This window comes from Phoenix dactylifera, chromosome 10 (assembly GCF_051530095.1).
Source record: "Phoenix dactylifera cultivar Ajwa chromosome 10, Ajwa_hap1_PhDact_Kaust_v1.1, whole genome shotgun sequence".
Taxonomy (NCBI): Eukaryota; Viridiplantae; Streptophyta; class Magnoliopsida; order Arecales; family Arecaceae; genus Phoenix; species Phoenix dactylifera.
In genome coordinates, this window is record NC_143199.1 from 8368297 (window position 1) to 8387823 (window position 19527).

At 44.1% G+C, this 19527-nt stretch overlaps 2 protein-coding genes across 6 annotated transcripts; both read right to left on the reverse strand.

Moving 5' to 3' along the window:
• Positions 1 to 7423: 7423 nt before the first annotated feature.
• On the reverse strand, positions 7424 to 12560 carry LOC103698027 (putative transcription factor KAN2). The gene is made up of 6 exons (XM_017840799.4): positions 11680 to 12560; positions 11471 to 11547; positions 10579 to 10624; positions 10313 to 10469; positions 8707 to 8770; positions 7424 to 8009 (listed from the first exon to the last, which is right to left on the reverse strand). Exons 1-6 carry the CDS (start codon positions 12254 to 12256, stop codon positions 7893 to 7895), a joined length of 1038 nt encoding a protein of 345 aa, XP_017696288.4. The 5' UTR covers positions 12257 to 12560; the 3' UTR covers positions 7424 to 7892.
• Positions 12561 to 16114: 3554 nt separating this feature from the next.
• On the reverse strand, positions 16115 to 18941 carry LOC113461423 (uncharacterized). 5 transcript variants are annotated; one of them, XR_015969251.2, is made up of 4 exons: positions 18354 to 18941; positions 17742 to 17933; positions 16721 to 16818; positions 16123 to 16524 (listed from the first exon to the last, which is right to left on the reverse strand). XR_015969251.2 is itself a non-coding variant. In XM_088705350.2 (3 exons), exons 1-3 carry the CDS (start codon positions 18250 to 18252, stop codon positions 16250 to 16252), a joined length of 444 nt encoding a protein of 147 aa, XP_088561476.1. In that variant the 5' UTR covers positions 18253 to 18320; the 3' UTR covers positions 16115 to 16249. The 5 variants fall into 5 exon arrangements, 1 of the variants encoding a protein (XP_088561476.1); XR_015969252.2 differs by having other exon boundaries at positions 16129 to 16524; positions 16721 to 17933; positions 18354 to 18431; positions 18554 to 18938; XM_088705350.2 differs by lacking the exons at positions 16721 to 16818; positions 18354 to 18941 and adding an exon at positions 18061 to 18320 and having other exon boundaries at positions 16115 to 16309.
• Between the last annotated feature and the right edge of the window lie 586 nt (positions 18942 to 19527).

Sequence of the window (19527 nt, forward strand, 5' to 3'; positions counted from 1 at the left end):
AACCCGATGATCATCCCGGGAGCAGACTAGCCTGAAGCCCCGACCGGTCGCCTCGGCTTGCGCCAGCCTTGGCCGACCAACGAGCGGAATTTCCCGAGGCTCGGCCCTCGGATGCCAGGCTAACCCGATGATCATCCCGGGAGCAGACTAGCCTGAAGCCCCGACCGGTCGCCTCGGCTTGCGCCAGCCTTGGCCGACCAACGAGCGGAATTTTTCGAGGCTCGGCCCTCGGATGCCAGGCTAACCCGATGATCATCCCGGGAGCAGACTAGCCTGAAACTCCGACCGGTCGCCTCGGCTTGCGCCAGCCTTGGCCGACCAACGAGCGGAATTTTCTGAGGCCTGACAACCCTCGGATGCCAGGCTAACCCGATGATCATCCCGGGAGCAGACTAGCCTGAAGCCCCGACCGGTCGCCTCGGCTTGCGCCAGCCTTGGCCGACCAACGAGCGGAATTTCCCGAGGCTCGGCCCTCGGATGCCAGGCTAACCCGATGATCATCCCGGGAGCAGACTAGCCTGAAGCCCCGACCGGTCGCCTCGGCTTGCGCCAGCCTTGGCCGACCAACGAGCGGAATTTCCCGAGGCTCGGCCCTCGGATGCCAGGCTAACCCGATGATCATCCCGGGAGCAGACTAGCCTGAAGCCCCGACCGGTCGCCTCGGCTTGCGCCAGCCTTGGCCGACCAACGAGCGGAATTTCCCAAGGCTCGGCCCTCGGATGCCAGGCTAACCCGATGATCATCCTGGGAGCAGACTAGCCTGAAGCCCCGACCGGTCGCCTCGGCTTGCGCCAGCCTTGGCCGACCAACGAGCGGAATTTCCCGAGGCTCGGCCCTCGGATGCCAGGCTAACCCGATGATCATCCCGGGAGCAGACTAGCCTGAAGCCCCGACCGGTCGCCTCGGCTTGCGCCAGCCTTGGCCGACCAACGAGCGGAATTTTCTGAGGCCTGACAACCCTCGGATGCCAGGCTAACCCGATGATCATCCCGGGAGCAGACTAGCCTGAAGCCCCGACCGGTCGCCTCGGCTTGCGCCAGCCTTGGCCGACCAACGAGCGGAATTTTCCGAGGCTCGGCCCTCGGATGCCAGGCTAACCCGATGATCATCCCGGGAGCAGACTAGCCTGAAGCCCCGACCGGTCGCCTCGGCTTGCGCCAGCCTTGGTCGACCAACGAGCGGAATTTTTCGAGGCTCGGCCCTCGGATGCCAGGCTAACCCGATGATCACCCCGGGAGCAGACTAGCCTGAAGCCCCGACCGGTCGCCTCGGCTTGCGCCAGCCTTGGCCGACCAACGAGCGAAATTTCCTGAGGCCTAACCCTCGGATGCCTGGCCTGGCGCCGGAAGAATTCCCTGAGGCCTAACCCTCGGAGGCCTGGCTTAGCGCCGGAAGAATTTTCTGAGGCCTAACCCTCGGATGCCTGGCTTAGCGCCGGAAGAATTTCCTGAGGCCTAATCCTCGGATGCCTGGCCTAGCGCCGGAAGAATTTTCTGAGGCCTAACCCTCGGATGCCTGGCCTAGCGCCGGAAGAATTTCCTGAGGCCTAACCCTCGGATGCCTGGCTTAGCGCCGGAAGAATTTCCTGAGGCCTAACCCTCGGATGCCTGGCTTAGCGCCGGAAGAATTTCCTGAGGCCTAACCCTCGGATGCCTGGCTTAGCGCCGGAAGAATTTTCTGAGGCCTAACCCTCGGATGCCTGGCTTAGCGCTGGAAGAATTTCCTGAGGCCTAACCCTCGGATGCCTGGCTTAGTGCCAGAAGAATTTCCTGAGGCCTAACCCTCGGATGCCTGGCTTAGCGCCGGAAGAATTTCCTGAGGCCTAACCCTCAGATACCTGGCCTAGCGCCAGAAGAATTTCAAGAGTCGGGAGTCAACGAGACGCTACCAAGAGTTAAAAAGAAGAAGGACGAAAGTGAAATGAAGAAACTCCATTTGCATTAACTTTCATTGTTTCAGGGCCGAGACCCATACATACAACTTGGCAAAACGCCGACACACAAAGAAAAGTACAGAGGGTCAGCTTGGAGGAACCCCCGGGTCGGGAACGCCCGGCACGTCTGCAAGGGGTAGGGAGACGGTTGGAGAATCAGCAGGCAATAGCGCCGGAGGGGAGTCAAGAAGGGAGATCCCACTCAGGTCTATTTCAGGGTACTTAGCCGACACCCTTGCCAGGCCTTCCTCGAAGCCTAAGACAAAGGAGTCGGACCCCGCGTCCGACATGTCACGGACGAACTCGACTGACGATAGGCCTGTACCGCCCCCGACATGTCACGGGTGAACTCGGCGGACTGACGATAAGCCTGTACCGCCTGACGCCCGATCTCCGCACTCTTCTCGGCCAGCGCCGCCTCTGCTTGCTCCATAATCTGAGCTTTTGCCTCCAAGACTTTCGCCACAATCCGGTCATCCGCCTCGGAGGAGACCCTCAGCAGATCAGCCTGGGCCTCCTTGTGCTTCGCCTCGGCAGCGATGCGAGCAGCCTCAGCCTCCTCCAGGCGCGAATGAAGCTCCTGGTCGCTCGCGCGGGACTTCTCCAAGGCCGACTCCAATTCGCCCAGCTTGGCTTCAAGAGACCGGATCCGGTTGCGGGCGTTGTCGGCTGACCGCTGGGCCTTCTCCCACCTCTCCCGATAGTCGGCAGCCTTCCGGGACTGCTTCTCGGCCCGCTCCTCCGCCTTCTTGATCTCGCCCTCGAGACCCGAGGCAACCTTGAGTTGCTCCCGAGCCTCCAACAGTTGCTTCTCGAGGGTGGCGAAGCCGAGTGCCCGCTCTTCGGCCACCTGGAGCCTCGTCTCGAGGTCCCTGGTCGTCCTCCCCGCCGCAGCCTGACCTCCCTCCTCTACTGCCTTCAGTTGGCTCTCGGCCCTCGCCAGAAGCCTCGCCTGTTCCTCGTAGCACTCCTCCAGGCGGATCATGTACTGGGCGAGCTAAGAGATAGGAAAAACGAGGGCGTCAGGCGGGGATCAACAGAGCCTATAAATGATGAAAGCGACCAAAAGAACACTCACCGACATGAGACAGACGCAGCTGGCAGCCCCAACGTCAGGGACCCTCATCTCCCGGACCCGCCTGCGGTCCTTCTCCAGCAGCACCGTCTCGATGAGGTTTCGGGCGCCGGCGAAAGTGGAGGCCGACCCCGACTTCTTCCCGGAGTCGGACGGTGGTTCTGCAGCCTTACCCTTACCCATCGCTTGGGGAAGAGTCATGCTGACCATGCTCGGGGCGGGGACCGCCCCTGGAATTGACAGGGTCCCGCTCGGCCGGGGCCTCGGCGCGTCCCTCCTCGTATCATCCGGAGCCGACCGAGTCGAAGGCTGGGCTGGGGACCGATCACGTCCAACCCGTCCATCCCGGGCGCGCCCGGGTGATGCCTCCGGAGAAACGGTAGTCTCGGCGTCGGAGGGCTGATACAGCATCAACTGCCGGTCCGCGCCCGCGGCGTCCCCCTGATCGGCGGGTCCGGACCCGTCTGTCGGCGTCGGAGTCGCCTGCCGGCGGGACTTCTTCGCCGGTGGGGCCCCACTCGGAGGAGCTCGTTTCTTCCTCCGGACTGCTTCCAGTAGGGACGTCCTACCAACAGCCATTGCCTTGTCCGACCGCATGACATCGTCGATCTCTGCAAAAAGGACGAGGTGGTCGGAGGTTGAGAAACTGAAGGAAAGAACGAGACGAAAGAGGAGAAAGGAGCTAAAAAAGAAATGGTGGCGGGCTCACGGTCAGCGGGGACCGAGCTCAGACCGACGTTCACCAAGGTATCCTCGGAAATAAGGCGAGCCACCGGGGGGAGCCGGCCCTCGGCAACCAACTCCTTCAAGACGGCGACGCCATCGGATTCCTCCCTCGACAACCTCGATAGGCCAATCGGGGACTTCATCGGCGTCTCCCAGGTTGCCCTGATTCCCCAAGAGGGATCTGCGTCAACGAAAAAGAAGCGCCCCTTCCAGCCGTGAATGGAGGTAGGAGCCTCCTTGACGAGGCCGCACCCTCGCCGCGCCGCAAAGCACCACCACCCTTTATCCTGGGGGTGGCCGCTCAGGCCGTAGCATTCCCAAAAGACATTCAGGGTGGCGGGAACCTCGTGCATGCGGCAGAGAACCTGAAAGGCCGTCAGGGCGCGCCATGAGTTCGGCACCAGTTGCGTCGACGCCACTCTTAAACCCCGAAGCACCTGAACGACTAAGTCCGAGGGGGGAAAGCGGAACCCGGCCTGAAGAATGCCCTCATTGATGGCAACCTTCCCTGGAGGAGGATGGGACATCCTCTCCTCAGGCCCCGGGAGTGTAACATTGCAGGCCTCGGGAAGGTGGTATCGAGCCACGAACCTATCTAGGTCTTCGGCGACCAACTCCGACTTAATGCGGTCTGCTCTCTCTTCGCCCATCCCTAATGGCCAGTGAATCTACGGTCAGGACAGGGTCAAGAAGGGGGAAAGGACCGGAACGACTGGAGTACACTAATACAAAAGGAGAGTATGGAGAGCCCTAAATTAAAGAATGGGGCAACTCACCGGAAGAGAAGGAAGAACGGCTCCGAGAGCGTCAAAGGAGGAGCAAGCGAACAGTCCGACGGCGATGACGGCAGCGCAAAGGAGAAACTCGAAGATGTCTGTAAAGAGAAAGGCGGACGGAGGAGGACCCCCGGTTAAATAGGCGGAAAGGTGGGTGACGCCGGAGGACGCCTGGCTGCCGAAGGGTCGCTCGCGCCCCAAAGGCGAATCGACGCCATTAAGGAAGGATGTCCGCCGAAATCCTCGGACTGCCAGGTCAGCAACAACCGCCATACGCCATAAAGAAGGCGGGGAGCTCGAAGCGCGCGCGCCTCTCCGAGGGATGGCGGCAATCTCGAAGCATCACTTCCTTCACCCGTTCCCCTTCTGGTTCCAAGCTCGGAAGTGGGGGGCTACTGTTATGGGGGAACTCAGCCACCATGCCCCATGTGACCGGCACGCGCGCCCAAGAAGACTACAGCTGCCCCTTGATCCAGTAACCCGACCCCGAGTCGGATATCTTCGGCTTCGCAGCCCGACCCCGAGTCGACTGCCCCTTGATCCAGCAGTCCGACCCCGAGTCGGATATCTTCGGCTTCGCAGCCCGACCCCGAGTCGGCTGCCCCTTGATCCAGCAATCCGACCCCGAGTCGGCAATCTCTCGACAACGACAGGCTGTTCCCCTGAAGCACGCCGCGACCCTCTGCTCCACTACTCCCTGCAACGGTCGTATCCGGCGCTGCTCCACGATCTCCTGTAACAGCCGTACAAAGCGGAGCTCCACTACGCCCTGTCATGGCCGTACCCAGCGCTGCCCCACGACGCCCTGTAACGGCCATGTCAGTGGCAACTCCATCGTGCCACACGATGACCAACCCCCCAGAAGGACCCCCCAGCCTGGTATATATGCGGCTGGGGGGAGAAGGGGGGAGGTAAGCAAGAACTTCCAGAGCATTCTCCTACTTGCTACTATTATCTCTCCGTCTCCTCCAATCTCCTCTGACTTGATCGTCGGAGGGCCCCCACTACCCCAGTGGTGGTGCGAGGCTTGCTTGCAGGTTTCCCGGTGGAAGGTGGAGCGCAATCAACACCAACCAAGGCAACTCAGACGGAATCCCGTTCACACCGCTGTGCCAATCGTTCTCGGTTTGGACCACCAGCAACAATATGTATATATATATATATATATATGTATATATATATATATATGTATATATATATATATATGTATATATATGTATATATGTATATATGTATATATATGTATATATATATATATATATGTATATATGTATATATATATATATGTATATATGTGTATATATGTGTATATATATATATGTGTGTATATATATATATATATATGTATATATATATATATATATATATATATATATATGTGTGTGTATATATATATATATATATATATATATATATGTGTGTGTGTATATATATATATATATATATATATATATATATATGTGTGTGTGTATATATATATATATATATATATATATATGTGTGTGTGTATATATATATATATATATATATATATATGTGTGTGTATATATATATATATATATATATATATATATGTATATATATATCAAGTGGAGGAGACCCTAGACTATCTGGGATATCTAAATCTAGCTAGGCAGTTACTTCCATCCATCTACTACAAAACAAAGGAAATGGGATGACCTCACCAAGGCTGCTAGATAAATCAAATCTACCCTAGGAAAACCAGCTGATGGATTGAGCTAGCCTAATAAAAAACTAGTCAGATATCACTTTGCCTTTTGCTATTTTCTAGGCCACCTAGGGAAGCATATAACAAGGGTAAGAGAGTTTCAAAATCTTCTGCTGGCTTTGAGAAAGTTCGAAGAGGTGACATCCTCTCAAATGTGAAGTCTCTGAAGTTCCATTGAATGGCCTGTCATGAAGAATGTTAGCATGTCTTCCTCTGACACATTCATCACAGCTTATCAATTTCTTATTAGAATCTATTTTTGCCTTCTCTCCCAAATATATATTGGCTTTGTGTCTGCCGGAAACTCCTCAAGTCAGTGGTGGACATCTATCCTAGCCTTGACATCAAAGACAAATTAATGGAGAATATTATGTTGATCAAAGCAATGTCTATATATGAGTTTTCTATTTAGTTTCACCTGAATTTCTTTTTTGATGGTGATTCATATGAAATTTATTAATGCAGTGATGTAGTTCCTCACTAATTTTTCCAAAAGTCGAATAATCATTGTTCGAGTTTCTATATATACTATATGGAAAGGAGGAGGGAAAATAAAGTGAAGAGAAAAGAAAAAAAAAACTTGATTCAACTAATAAACTTGTGGAATTAAGAGTAGCCAATCATTTGCAACCTGCTAAAATGAAAGGAAATCTTTAACTTTCCCATAAAAAAATTGTCATTTCCACATGGAGAATGGTTCACAGATATGACATCCATTAATTAGTTCATGCACTCACATAGGGCATCACTTCAACAACAAAAGCTATGCATTGACAAGAGAAATGCGGCACCAGCCTTGGATTGATTTTCCAACACATCAAGCAAGATCTATACCATGTAAAATTACCGACAAATTAACTAGAAAACAACTGTCTTGCATGTTTCTTGCCAATGCATTATACGGTATAATAGAACTTTTTTCCTTTTTTCCCTTCTAAAATGAAGATGCATTGTAAGGAGGCATGATAAAGAACTCAGCAGTTAAATTTTGTGGCTTCTAAGAGGCATATATGATGATGAGTAGTGTGGATTATTGATTTCAAAGATACCATGAATCCTGAGAAAGCATGACTTGATCATTGATGACAAATTATATTGTAGCCATTTGCGCATGAATATTGCGACATTACCTAATGAGACCATGACTATAATCACTTCATATCTCTCATTTTAAGGTATGCGGCTGCTAAGAATCATCCCAAGTGAAATTGCAATGCTGAACTGAATATGATTTCGTTCATGTTATAAGACATAACCATCCTTGTGATCTATGTAGGTGCTTAGTCTCTTCATTGTCTTCCCCTTGTTGGAAAACCATAAAGCAAAGCACGTGCACGTGCATGAGAATGAAAAGAAAATCCTGGCCTTTTGTGCTTTAATGACTGTAAAAAGAGAAGACTACCTTCTCTCTCTATAGAATTTTGAATGAATTGAACTCCATATCTTTGTAGAGCACAGGCGTAGGCTTTCTCACCGATGGCATGGAAGACATGCTTGCACACACTTGAACACATACCCTTTCTTTCCTTCTGCTTGCCTTTTGCCTCAATAATCTCCTTGTCTTTCTCTCTTTCCCTCCTTTTGGTGATGCTTAAGTTGGCACAGGATGCTCGTGGCAGATGATAAATTCTTGTTGTGAGCAAGCACTTTAAATCATTGTGGTCTTCCCAAGGTAAACTCGAGACTGGGCTCTCTTAGGCTAGTTGTCTCCGAGAGACACGATGAGTTCACATCTGATAACATTTCGATGCTTTTTGATTGCATGTCCTTCTGCAAAATTTTAGGAAAAGAAATAGAGACTTGCTGCACTTTATACCATCTTTATTGCATTCACCATCAGCATCAATGACAAATACTGTTACGTGTTAAGTCCATTTGGAAAGCATTGATTTAAAAAGAACCACGGAAAGCAAAGTTTTTGCCAAAATTTATGGTTGAGTTTACTTAGGCAAGGCTATCACTGAGTGATGTTTGCGTGCCATTACTTTACCCTATAATATAACTCTTTCCCTATGCATTAGAAATAAAAAACGAAGATTTTAGAAAGAATTTTTTCAGCCAGAGTATCTCCATGCTCCAAGGCACACAATGACAATTTTTTCCTTCTTTCTTTTTGCTTTCGACTTTATTAGTGAAAAATTAGCCAAGTTTTGTGCTACTAATTACTCCATTATCATAGATGATCCTGGTGAAAAAACACAACAACTAAAAAAAAAGTTAGGTATTGTGCCAGTCATTGCCAAAAATGGCTCATGATTGTAGAACTTTAGTGGGAAGTACATTAAATTTAAACTTATCGATTTAATCTCCTAATTTGGAGCGACGGTCATTATGTCTAGCTTAACCCAGTGGTCAATCATCTGCACATTTCTCAAATGTTCATTGGATTTGTTCCTTGCCAACCCATTCATTCCACGATGGATCAATTGCAAGTGAAAGGTGTGAGTAAAAAGTTTCTAGTGGGTACCTTGAAGGAATGTATGCTCCCTGTGGTTGAATCGCTTGGCATACCACTAGACCAGCCTCCCCTGCTGCAAAAATATTTTAAAAACTCTCTGTCAGTGAAAATTCATGCATTATAAAAAATAGTACAAAGAAAGCAATCTATTACTATTAGTTTGTCATGATCGAAATGAACTTGAGATATTTGTGATTATCCATTGCCCACTAGAGGAAGCTGCAAGGAAGTTTCAAAGTCCTAAGCTTTTGCACCAAGGTCTAAAGCTCATGGGGTGTGCGGGACCCTTTGCAAGCCTTTGAAACCCCTCTAAAGGAAGACACGCAGTTAGAGTTGTCCCTTTTGAAATAGATTTTTCAAATAGGCCTTTGTGTTGGAATGGAGGAGAGATATGGCCTCTTTACTGTCCTTTTGAACTGCTGAAAGGGATCATTGCACCATGATGCAGGCTCATTTGTTCACCTGATCCAGGACAAATTGAACAAAGCTACAACATCTGGCCTTTTTTGTGAGCACCTGGACGGAGATTGATGGTGGGATAAGAAAAAGAGTGAAAAAGCTAAATTGTCCATGAGTGCAAAAGGCCGATGGCCGTAGAGAAATTGCACATACTTCATTAGCCCTATATGAGAAGAACTTCCCTTCAGCTAACATTTATTCTTTACATTCAACTCAGCTTTAATCTAGTACCTTTTCTCTATTAATTTGTGAATTTTAGCAGAGGGGACTACCTAAAACTAAGAAACATATGTTGACAGACACAAAATATGGTTCCCATATAGGCAATGTCTAACTTCTCCTCTAATAGTTCCTGCAAAGAAAAGGATGGAAGAAGAGAAATCTTATAGAAAGCTCTTCGAAGTTTATGCTAACTAAATGCTAGTGCACCGACAAATAAGCCAATGAGAATAAATTAATTAAAAATGAGACGCGAGATCTGTGACAGAAGGAAAGCAAAATGAACTCAGAAATCTAGAGATGAAATTTCTTAGTTTAATCCACAATAGCTTCGAGGTCAAATAGAGAAATACCCCACAGGCTCAAGTTTGTAAAATTTCATCATCGACATAGTTAGTACCAATATACCATTTTCCTCTAAAATTATGAAGATGTTCTTTTGCCTTTTGGTGCATCTCCACACTTCAATATTAACTGCTACAAAAGAATACGAGAGTTCCAGGTTTTGTTACTCAAATCATCCCTCGGATGTATTTCACCTTATTTCTCATTCCCGCAAGCTATGATTAATGTAAAGACCTAAACTTCTCGATGCAATGTTTACATATTTTGTGGAAAAATGTTTTCCTTCTTGTGATGCGCATTTAATGCAACCACAGGTGTAACTAGAGCCAATCACATATTAAATGGTAATAATGAATCACATATTTTGACTTGGTCAAGAATAAGAAAAAAAAAATTTTTTTTGCACCACAAATTGAAGGACAACAATTTTCTCCTTTTCCATTAATATTTGTGCTTGGGCATGAATTTATTGCTGAAAAGATCCTCTCTATGTCAGGTCTTAGGGTCCATAGGTATCTTATCAAGATATTTTCAATAAAAACATATCTAATCTTTATAAAAAGAATTTTTAAACAAAAGGAATTTTTCCAACCTGGAAGAATTGATCCATTGACCACTGTAATTGGTGCCATGGTGTGTAGAAGGCCTTCCATGCTGTACTGATGGTTCTGCTCTGCGTATGTTGCAGATAAGCAAATTGTCAATAGAACTTTCTCCAGTTGATCCATTCTCAAACCCATCAGATTGGCCTAGGACAAACAGTAGCAAAAGCAATTATTTAAATTATAAGATAAGGTTACATACTACATAAAAGAATGAAATTTAGGCAATATTTTGAAAGAAGAAAATCTGCAATACCTGGAGAAACTGCTGGTTTATCAGTGTTCTTCATGGTCCGATACATCTACAATTATGTAGACATCATGATCACTAAACGAACGTAGAATAGAACATTGGAAACAAGAAAATATAGAATCTTGGATTATTCGTTTTAGAAACACATATTGTGTGTTCAATACATATAATTATGGTTCTAAGGTGCATCCATCCATCATATAATTATGTGTTTGGTGATATCATGATCACTAAACAAACAACTGGGACATTTTTGTCTACAATAAATCATAACTGTTTATGCACTTCAAATCTATGAAAGAGATTTTAAGAGGATGAACATTTAAGAAATAATTATACATTGTACTTTTGCTTCTCTTAAAACTTAAGTTTGAGTCTTTAGCATGTTATTTAGCACAGTGCTTTTCATTGCCTTGACCTTCCAGTAGTATGCTTTCTGCTGCATGTGTAAAGGCTGCTACACAACTGTTACAATACTTGCATAACCCACAGAGAGAGAGAGAGAGAGTGGCTAAGAGGTTATAAGCAATGTTGTCAGGGAAAGGACATTGTAGTGAGCAAGGAAAAAGAAACAAGGAAAAGAAAGAGTTCCTTTCTATATTCCTGTAATCTTTTTTCCTCCATGAACTGCAATACCAAAACCGATATCCGATCGTTAAAGAACAAGAGGTTTCAGTGCTTCCAGATGAGATTCCACATTAACTAAGTTGTGAAAAAAACAAGGAAAAGAAGAGAAACAGCACTAGTTTAAGAACCACACGGAACAATAAGCACGAAAGAAAGAAAGTGAAAAGAAAAGCTAAGACTTCAATTATTTACACAAAAAAGAGAAAAGGAAATAAAAATTATCTCCCAAGAGCAACATAAGTCCTCCGAAATTAGAGAGTTTCCTCACCTGCAAGTGAGATTTCACATGAGCCAAGGTGAGATCTTTGACATCCATGAGCTCAAGAACTGACTTGGGTGTGGCCCCTAAAACCAAAGCAATACAAAATGATTACGGATGGAAGTTAAGATCATTCGATTCATCTGAATTATCCAAACAGCTCTTAAGAATTATACCAAGAAATTCAAGAAAAAAAGAGTACAGGAGGGATATCATACTCTCATGTCCTCCCAACAGCTCGACGGCATGGATGAACCGGGCGTGGAGTGTGGTTGTCCACCGCATTCTCGGTGCTCTCATGCTCCGCTTCAAAGGGAACCTCGATGGCAGGTATCTTGATCGCGATGCGCCTTGCAGCACAAAGGGAGCGAAACTAGTAGTGGAGGAGGAGTCACACAAGTGTTGCTGCTGAAGCCGTGGGACTAAAGGGAAGGAATTAGGTTGGTGTTGGTATACTGGAATTCCCCTTATAGGCCTCGTCAAGCCAAGAACTTGGTGGTAGCCTTCATGGACTAATGGGTGGTGGTGGTGGGGGGGAAGTTGGAGGAGATTGTTACTCATGGTGGTGGAGTCTGTGACACTTGGATGGGCTAAGGAGAGCTCGAAGGCAGTTTTCTCAGCCTTTGCCATAGATAGGGTGGTGATGCTGTGGTGGTTGGTGGTGGTAGAGTCTATGGCTCTTTGCCAAAACCCTAAGTCCATGTTCTCATCTGCCTTACTCCAACTTGGTGTGGGATTGCTATTTGGTGGGCTGATGTGGAGTGATAGATCTGGCTGTGATGGGAAGAGCTCCATTACTCACAGAGAACACTGCCAAATTTTGGATTCCTCAATACCTTCTTCTTCTTCTCTTTCTTGTAGTTTAACTTTTCTTCTCCTCCTCTTTAGTCTTTTCTTATGTGAGAGAACATATATATTTTCTTGGGGGGTGTGTGCGGAATGAGAGGAGTTCTTCTGTTGAGATGGGTAGATTTATATAATTTGTGTTTTTCTTGACCTATTGGGTTCTGCAACTTTAGCCGGGTGGATATGGTGTATCTAGGAGGTTTTTTGTTTCCTTGGAAGAATGAACTGTGTAGGGATAAGCTAGAATTGTATCAAGTACTAACATGAAGGGCAAAAGTTGGTGTGGTAAATGACTTTGGTGTGGAGTGAAAGAGGTTGGTTCTTGTGTTGCTTGTGAGTACTATGTAAAAGAAAATGACACTAGAGGAGGTTTGTGTATGAGAGAGAGATGAAATAAATAGGTAAATAAATGGGATTCAAGGTTGGATTCCTTTTTACCTCTTTTTTATATGCATTCTTTTTGGGAAAAAGGAATTTTGATGCAAGAAATTTATGCTTCTCCAACCACTAAGGATGCCACCACCACCATACATTCAATGATGATAATTTGGTTGGTGGTAGACGTATTCCTTTGTATCTTTTGATCTATTTAACACTAGGGACTCGTTTGGTTGGAGAAAAAAAGAAGAGGAAGAAGTGTGGTAAATGGAAAAACAAAGAAATGATTTTTGTTTGGTTGGAATTTTCAAAAAAGAAAGATGAAAAAGTAGCATTTTCATTGGAAAGAAAAATCTATGAGGACATAGAAAAGCTACTTTCTCACTGGTTGACACTTGGGATGCTTTTTTTTTCCAAAACTAGCCTTAAGCCATCAAAATTTCTGGATACAATCTTTCTCTTTATTAAGGGTATAATAGATATTTTACATAACTTTTTTAAGAAAGTAGATGCTCAACTAAACTTAAACCACTCTAGAATGACTATTTTTCTATAGTCGACCAAATATGCCAAAATTATTTTCCCAGACATTATATTTCTAGAAATTAGGTTTTCAGGAAAAATATTCTATGAAGAAAAATTCTTCCTGCAATCCAAACAAGTCATAGTTTTGACTCTTTCAAATCCTAATGTCCATTCTTTTCTTCTCTTAACTTCTCTCCTTGTAATCATTTAGATGGAATAGAAAGTTGTAGGCCCTTATTCTCATCCAACAGCACATTATTTGCCTTGTGATTGGCATTCCATGTCAAGTCTATTTGTCCACAAAGAGACATGAAAGCTTTTTTCCTTTACATCCTGTCTCCTTTCTTATCATCCCATGGGATTGACACAACACCATATGGACCTACCTCGTTACCTATGTGGTTTTGGTATTTGGTTAAAGAGGGGCACTACCCCCAACCTTTATGTCTTAAAAATTTTAAAGCAACTAGACCATTATAATCTATAGACATAAGTTTGTGAATTGGGTTTAGCTATTAGTGCTTGACCAAGTAGTGAAGGGATCTTACAGTATATCGAGTCTTGTGAATATTGGAGGATGTGCAAGAATGATTCTGCAGGACTATCTTTTGAGAGAGAGTGAGAGAGAGAGAGAGAGAGAGAGAGGAGAGAGGAGGGGGGGGGGGGGGGGGGTGTTAGTTGGAGTGCCATTGTGATGTTAGGTAGACTAATTAAAAATGTTAGTATCTCTGCCTACTATAATAGGAGAAATTATACCCTACACTATGTGCACTATGTGGCTGTGCACCACACCATTCACCTCATCCTCTTCTCGTCGGCTCTATTCATCGTACACTCGTCTCCATAATTAGCCCATAGAAACGAGACGAGCTGATTGGCATGGTGCATGACCACAGTGTATGCAGTATAGGATATAATTTATCCCCGTAACAGTGTGCATTATTTTTTTTTAATTAGGAAAATGCATGTTATTTGCACCTTTTATGTTATTATGATTCTTATAAGCAATAATATTTTTTACTTAATTTAACTTGTTAAAAAATTGAAGACTAGTTATAACCACTCTACTTATTTCTGTTTAGGTTTTAGTCAATCATTTATCATTATTGAAGTTACTGGAAAGCCACTAAACACTCATAAATTGAGTCTACACTCTGGCTCCCAACTTCTTTTTCAGAGGTTTTTCCGATGAAAATAAGCTTGTTATTATCAGCAAACTTTTTTTTTTTTTGAAAGCTGTTACTATTACCGAGCTAAAAAATGCTTCTATGTCATTCTAAGAGCAGTGAATGTACAATAAAACTTGTAGAAGGACAACTTTCATTTACTGAAATCTAATCCTTATTTTTAGAAAAAATAAATTTTGAAAAATATTATATGTTTGAAAAGAAGACCACTTTTGGATAGCTTGATGTCCTTCAATCCAGCATCTCATTTAATAAAGGCTAAAACTACCACTACAATTAAGAACTAAATTAAATTCTTCTGATTAATTAAAAACTTACCAAAGTTCCAGGTCCTCCTATTCTAAAGAGAATACTTCTTTTTTCTTTTTCCCCTCTCCCTAAATTTTGTGTTTGTGGTTAAATAGCTGCTACATGTTGCCTTGGGTTTAGAGTTAGGCTTCATAAAAATTCACAACGTAAATGCTATCACATGTTTAGAATCATGCATAAATAAAAGTTATTTTTCTACATAAAATTGATCAAATGTTGATCAAAGATGGTATTATGACTACCATATTATGCTACAATAGGTTGAGCCAGAAGATGGTTGGCTAGTACATGACCTAGGATCATGATAATGCGGCATTAAACACTGCCACCCATATCGTATGTGGCGCAAGGCTTATTTTAATATATGCATGATCCAAAAGGATCACTAGACTCGATGTAGACTATTTTGGCCACTATGGATAGGGCTGGACATACTCTAGGAGCAAGATCAATCCCATCGAAAAAGCTAAGTCATGTACTAAAGTTTTAGAAGTCATAACTTGGTTTACGATGTCCAATTGAGATAATTTTTTTCCAAATCGGATGACATTTCAAGATTTATGATGTGACATTTCTCCTAAATGGGGCCAAGCATATAGTGATCATGCCTAAATTCCTTTGTTTGAGTTCCAAAATTGATCCGATCAAATCAATTTTTTTTTTCAAGAAAGATTTTGATTGATTATCTTGCAATTTTGAAAGAATTAGACGAAGCAACAAAAAGCAAGTTGATGTAGCAGTCGAGATCTATCTTCTATAAAAGTTTAGCTCTTTTATATTTATTTCTATTAGTTATGTCTAGTTTTAGAAAGCTTGTCTTTTAGTTATGTTTATTTTCATGTGTTATAAAAGATTTCTAAGTCTTCTGTAAAAAAAAAAACCATAAAAATTTGAATTAGAAAAATGTATTGATTCCATTCGTGAAAAGAAAAGGATATTGCTTCTAGATTGTAAATTAAAGACCATCTCATTTCACTTCAAGAAAATTTATCTTTCCCGACGCTTTTTAGAATCTTTACCGATGCTTATAAGCGTCGGCTAAAGTTTCCGCGACGCAAACAGAAGCGCCGCAAAAGCGTCGGCGATACCGGAGTGGCAAAAGTTTTTACCGACGCTATGAGAAAGCGTCGGCAAAAACAGAGCTTTTCCGACGCTAATAAAAGCGTCGGCAAAAACGACATTCGCCGACGCTTTAAAGCGTCAGGAAAGCCCAAAGTATGCCCAGTTCTGGGGTTTCGCCGATGCTTTAAAGCATCGGCAAATGTATTTTTAAAGCGCCGGCGTAGGCAGTTTACCGACGCTTTAAAGCGTCGGCGTAGGCGTACCACAACTTTTATTTACCAATGCTTTAAAGCGTCGGGATTGCTATTTTTAAAAAAATATAAATACGAATGTAAATTATAAAAACACATTATAACAATATGAACTCGTATTACATTTACATTGACACAAACATTCAAATCATTCGAAATATTTAAATTGTCATATCTTAGAATTATAATGTACTTTGCAAAATAAGAAACATATACAAGTCTAGAAGGTATCAAGGACGGGATTCAGCTCCATCATCATCATCTCTATGAGCTTTTGAAGTCTCAGGAATCTGCAAAAAAAAAGGAGAAACCATATATGTAAATTAATTTATTTACTTGTTTCTCTTCTAGAGAACTCTCTGATGGAATGGCTGACGCCCTTTTATGAACTCCAGCACCTTGCTCCGAGCTACTTGAGTGTGAGTATTTTGGATTTGAATATGCTGAACCATGACTTTTAATTGGTGGAGGAAGAGCAGTCATTTCTGGTGTTCCTCTTCGTTTACTGGGGAATAAAAAGGAAATAACTTGAACAGTAGAAACATTGTTTAATCAGAATCATGAATCAGAAACATCATCCTAATACCCCAAAAGTTGAAGGTCAATTGTTGCTTTATAAGAACGAATAGGGAAAATAAAAATCTACGAATAGGAAAAATAACAACGAAAAATTGAAAAGAGAAGCATCTTAAATAGCTGACCTGTCCATCTGCTATTATAAGAAGAACATGATATTGGCCACCACTATTATCTACAATGCCGATGGCTGTTTCAATTATTGGTGCAAAGGATGTTGGTCCTGTCAAGAAGGTCCAGAGTCATGACCAAATAGGAACTTCACTTAGATGCCCACATCTTATCTATTAAAGAAACATTTTGCTGGTTTAAAGTTCTTTCATCAAAATAGTATTCCTAGTTGGGGTCCACAATGCACCAAGTATAGCTTTGATACCACCGAGCAAAGGAATACATGGAATAGTGAACTAGAGAACATCATTGTCTTCCTCCCTAGATAATTGCACCCTTAAGTCCAAAATCTCTCTCTCAAACTCCAAAAAAGATGAATAAAAATAGCAAAACTACTTGAAATTCTTAGGATAGTTGATATGAAAAATTGTAACATCTCATCATCATCCATGTTCGCATGCCTTCTTATGATTTTAGACTGAAATCGCAATATAATACCGATCCAAGCTTAATTGCAAGCTGTAGCAATCTATTACCAGCTTGCCAGTTTCCTAACTAACAGGACTCAACCTAGACCAGGGCCACTGAAACTAAGAAGTCAATGTAGTATTAATTTTTTCCCCCTAATGTGCAGGACACACCTAAATTCCAAGCAAGAAAAATGATTCCAAGTAAATCCTAACCTCGACGGTCCCACATCATCATAATTCTAGACTCCATTCAAATTTTAGGTCCCCTGATTAAGAAAAGCCCAAGGCAAAGACTTTCCTGTTTGAGTACCCTTTATATTCTATTAAATATGGAGAAATTTATTTGACAGTCTCATATTTATCACTTCCAGATGAACATATACGAGTCCTAGTATCATTTGAAGTCGCCATAATCCAAGTCTATTAAAAAAAATTTAAAAATTCCAATATCTCATGCATACGGGCAAACAACATGTCATCATACCATTAATCAGGGAATTTTATAGATAAATACAGTCACAAATAGCAAGAAAAAGGTCTCTATTAGGACACGTTAGCCACTTACATTCAGAAGGGAAGAATCGGGCATTGGCCATTTCGCAGGTGGGTCCTCGTCCGGAGGCTCGAGCGGGTGATCTGTCGGCTTGAACTCTGCATAGATCTCCACCACCACATCGTCTTCTTCCCTCCCAGCATCACCATGGACATCGATTTCATTGGTCCCAGCTTCCTCTGCAACCTGCCCTTCCTTCTTGTCCTAAAACTCACAACAAACCCAAAGCAGACTAAGAAAACCCATTTCTATCACTGCAAATCCACTGGGAAAAACATCAAATGACAAGATAATAGAAGTCAATAACCCCAAAAGGGATCTCTTATTAAACCATCCTCACACGGATGCCCCATCTACACAAGCTACCAGCTTCATCAAAGCTCAAAGAAGTGAGAAGGGAAAGCAAATAAAAGAGAAAAATATAACAGAAAACACAAAAGAGAAGCAGAGAAATCAACGGAGGAATAGAGAACAGATGACCAAGCAATTTCACAAGCATATCTTTTCCTAGAATAAAATGCATATCTTTTCCGCTCTGATTGCGGCCTCACAAGCAGCACATACCAACGACTGCAATTTCACAAAGACAACCAAGCAATAACCTCAAACGAGGGTCTGTCGTACCTCAATAGCTACAGCGTTTCCTCCACAAAACGTCTCAATTCCGAGGGTTTCCGCAGCAAGAACTCAGCTCCAGCAAATCTACCATCAGACACAATAGATGTTCAAGATATTAGGGGATCCGGAGAGCTAATATTTCTAGAGCATATCCAAGAAGCCTAAGAGATATTAACAAGAAGCACTATTTGCCGAAAGATCTCTACATAGAAACACAAGCTAGGTTTCCGCGCCTCCGGCGAATGCACTAGTTCGATCTTTCAGCGAGGGAATCGGCAAGAACCTAGAGAAGACAAGAAACCCGAAAAGAAGCCGAGAACTAGGGTTCTTGGAGCATCTCCGAACTCGAAGGCGGGGAGATTTAAAGGAGGGAAGGGATGGAAGCATCGGCATTGTAAGCGACGAGAGAGGGGCCATGGCGTCTCCTTGTCCTTTTCCCCGTTTTCTAGCCAAGGAAGAATCCTGGCTGGCGCCGTTTCCTGCATTCCCGAAGCGCTCCTCTTCGGAGAGAGGGAAGTTCTCTCACTGCCGACGACAACCCGCACCCACACATTATTAATATGTACGGTTCATCGCCGGAGAGGAGGAAGGAGGAGAGGGACGCCGCTTGTTGTGAATTTGAGTTCTGACGACGCGTATACGCGTCGTCTTAGGCCACAATCTACCACGACGCTAATTAGCGTCGTCTATGGCCGGCACTTTCTAAAAGCGTCGGCATATGTTGGGGCTGGCGTCGGCAAAAAAGAGTCGATAAAACCCCATTTTCTTGTAGTGTAATTTGGATGATCTTTCACTTGGATATTGTTGTTCCTGTCCCAGATGCATGGATCCAGGGAGAGCAACAAACAGTCCGATGCATCCAAGCTTAAGGAAGACTCAAAGCTTTTAATTCGAAGTCTTTGGTTGGTTCGTTGGTTTTAGCGCCCCTCGCCATCATATACTAGTCTACATGGGCCAAGAGCCATGAGGTCATTGAGCCACTTCCTATAGCCCACAGTCAAAATAACCTAGCTTGGAGGGAATAAAATAACCTTAACCTCCATTCCCCAAAGCCTACCGTATCTACAGCATACCCTTATTTCTCTCCTTCGCACTAGGCAATCAGATATCTTCCATTATATGGAGGAAAACCACCCAAATGAAATTAGGTTCCAACAATGATATATCCATTAGGTTAGCA

Coding starts and splice junctions, on each gene's coding strand:
- LOC103698027 (XM_017840799.4), bottom strand. CDS start 12,256: ATGGAGCTCTTCCCATCACAGCCAGATCTATCACTCCACATCAGCCCA. Junction 10,625..11,470: donor ATGTGAAATCTCACTTGCAG/GTGAGGAAACTC, acceptor ACATAATTGTAG/ATGTATCGGACCATGAAGAA. Junction 8,010..8,706: donor GGAGCATACATTCCTTCAAG/GTACCCACTAGA, acceptor AAAATTTTGCAG/AAGGACATGCAATCAAAAAG.
- LOC113461423 (XM_088705350.2), bottom strand. CDS start 18,252: ATGCATTTTATTCTAGGAAAAGATATGCTTGTGAAATTGCTTGGTCAT. Junction 17,934..18,060: donor GGGGCATCCGTGTGAGGATG/GTTTAATAAGAG, acceptor TGTGAGTTTTAG/GACAAGAAGGAAGGGCAGGT. Junction 16,310..17,741: donor CCGATTCTTCCCTTCTGAAT/GTAAGTGGCTAA, acceptor TTTTTTTTGCAG/ATTCCTGAGACTTCAAAAGC.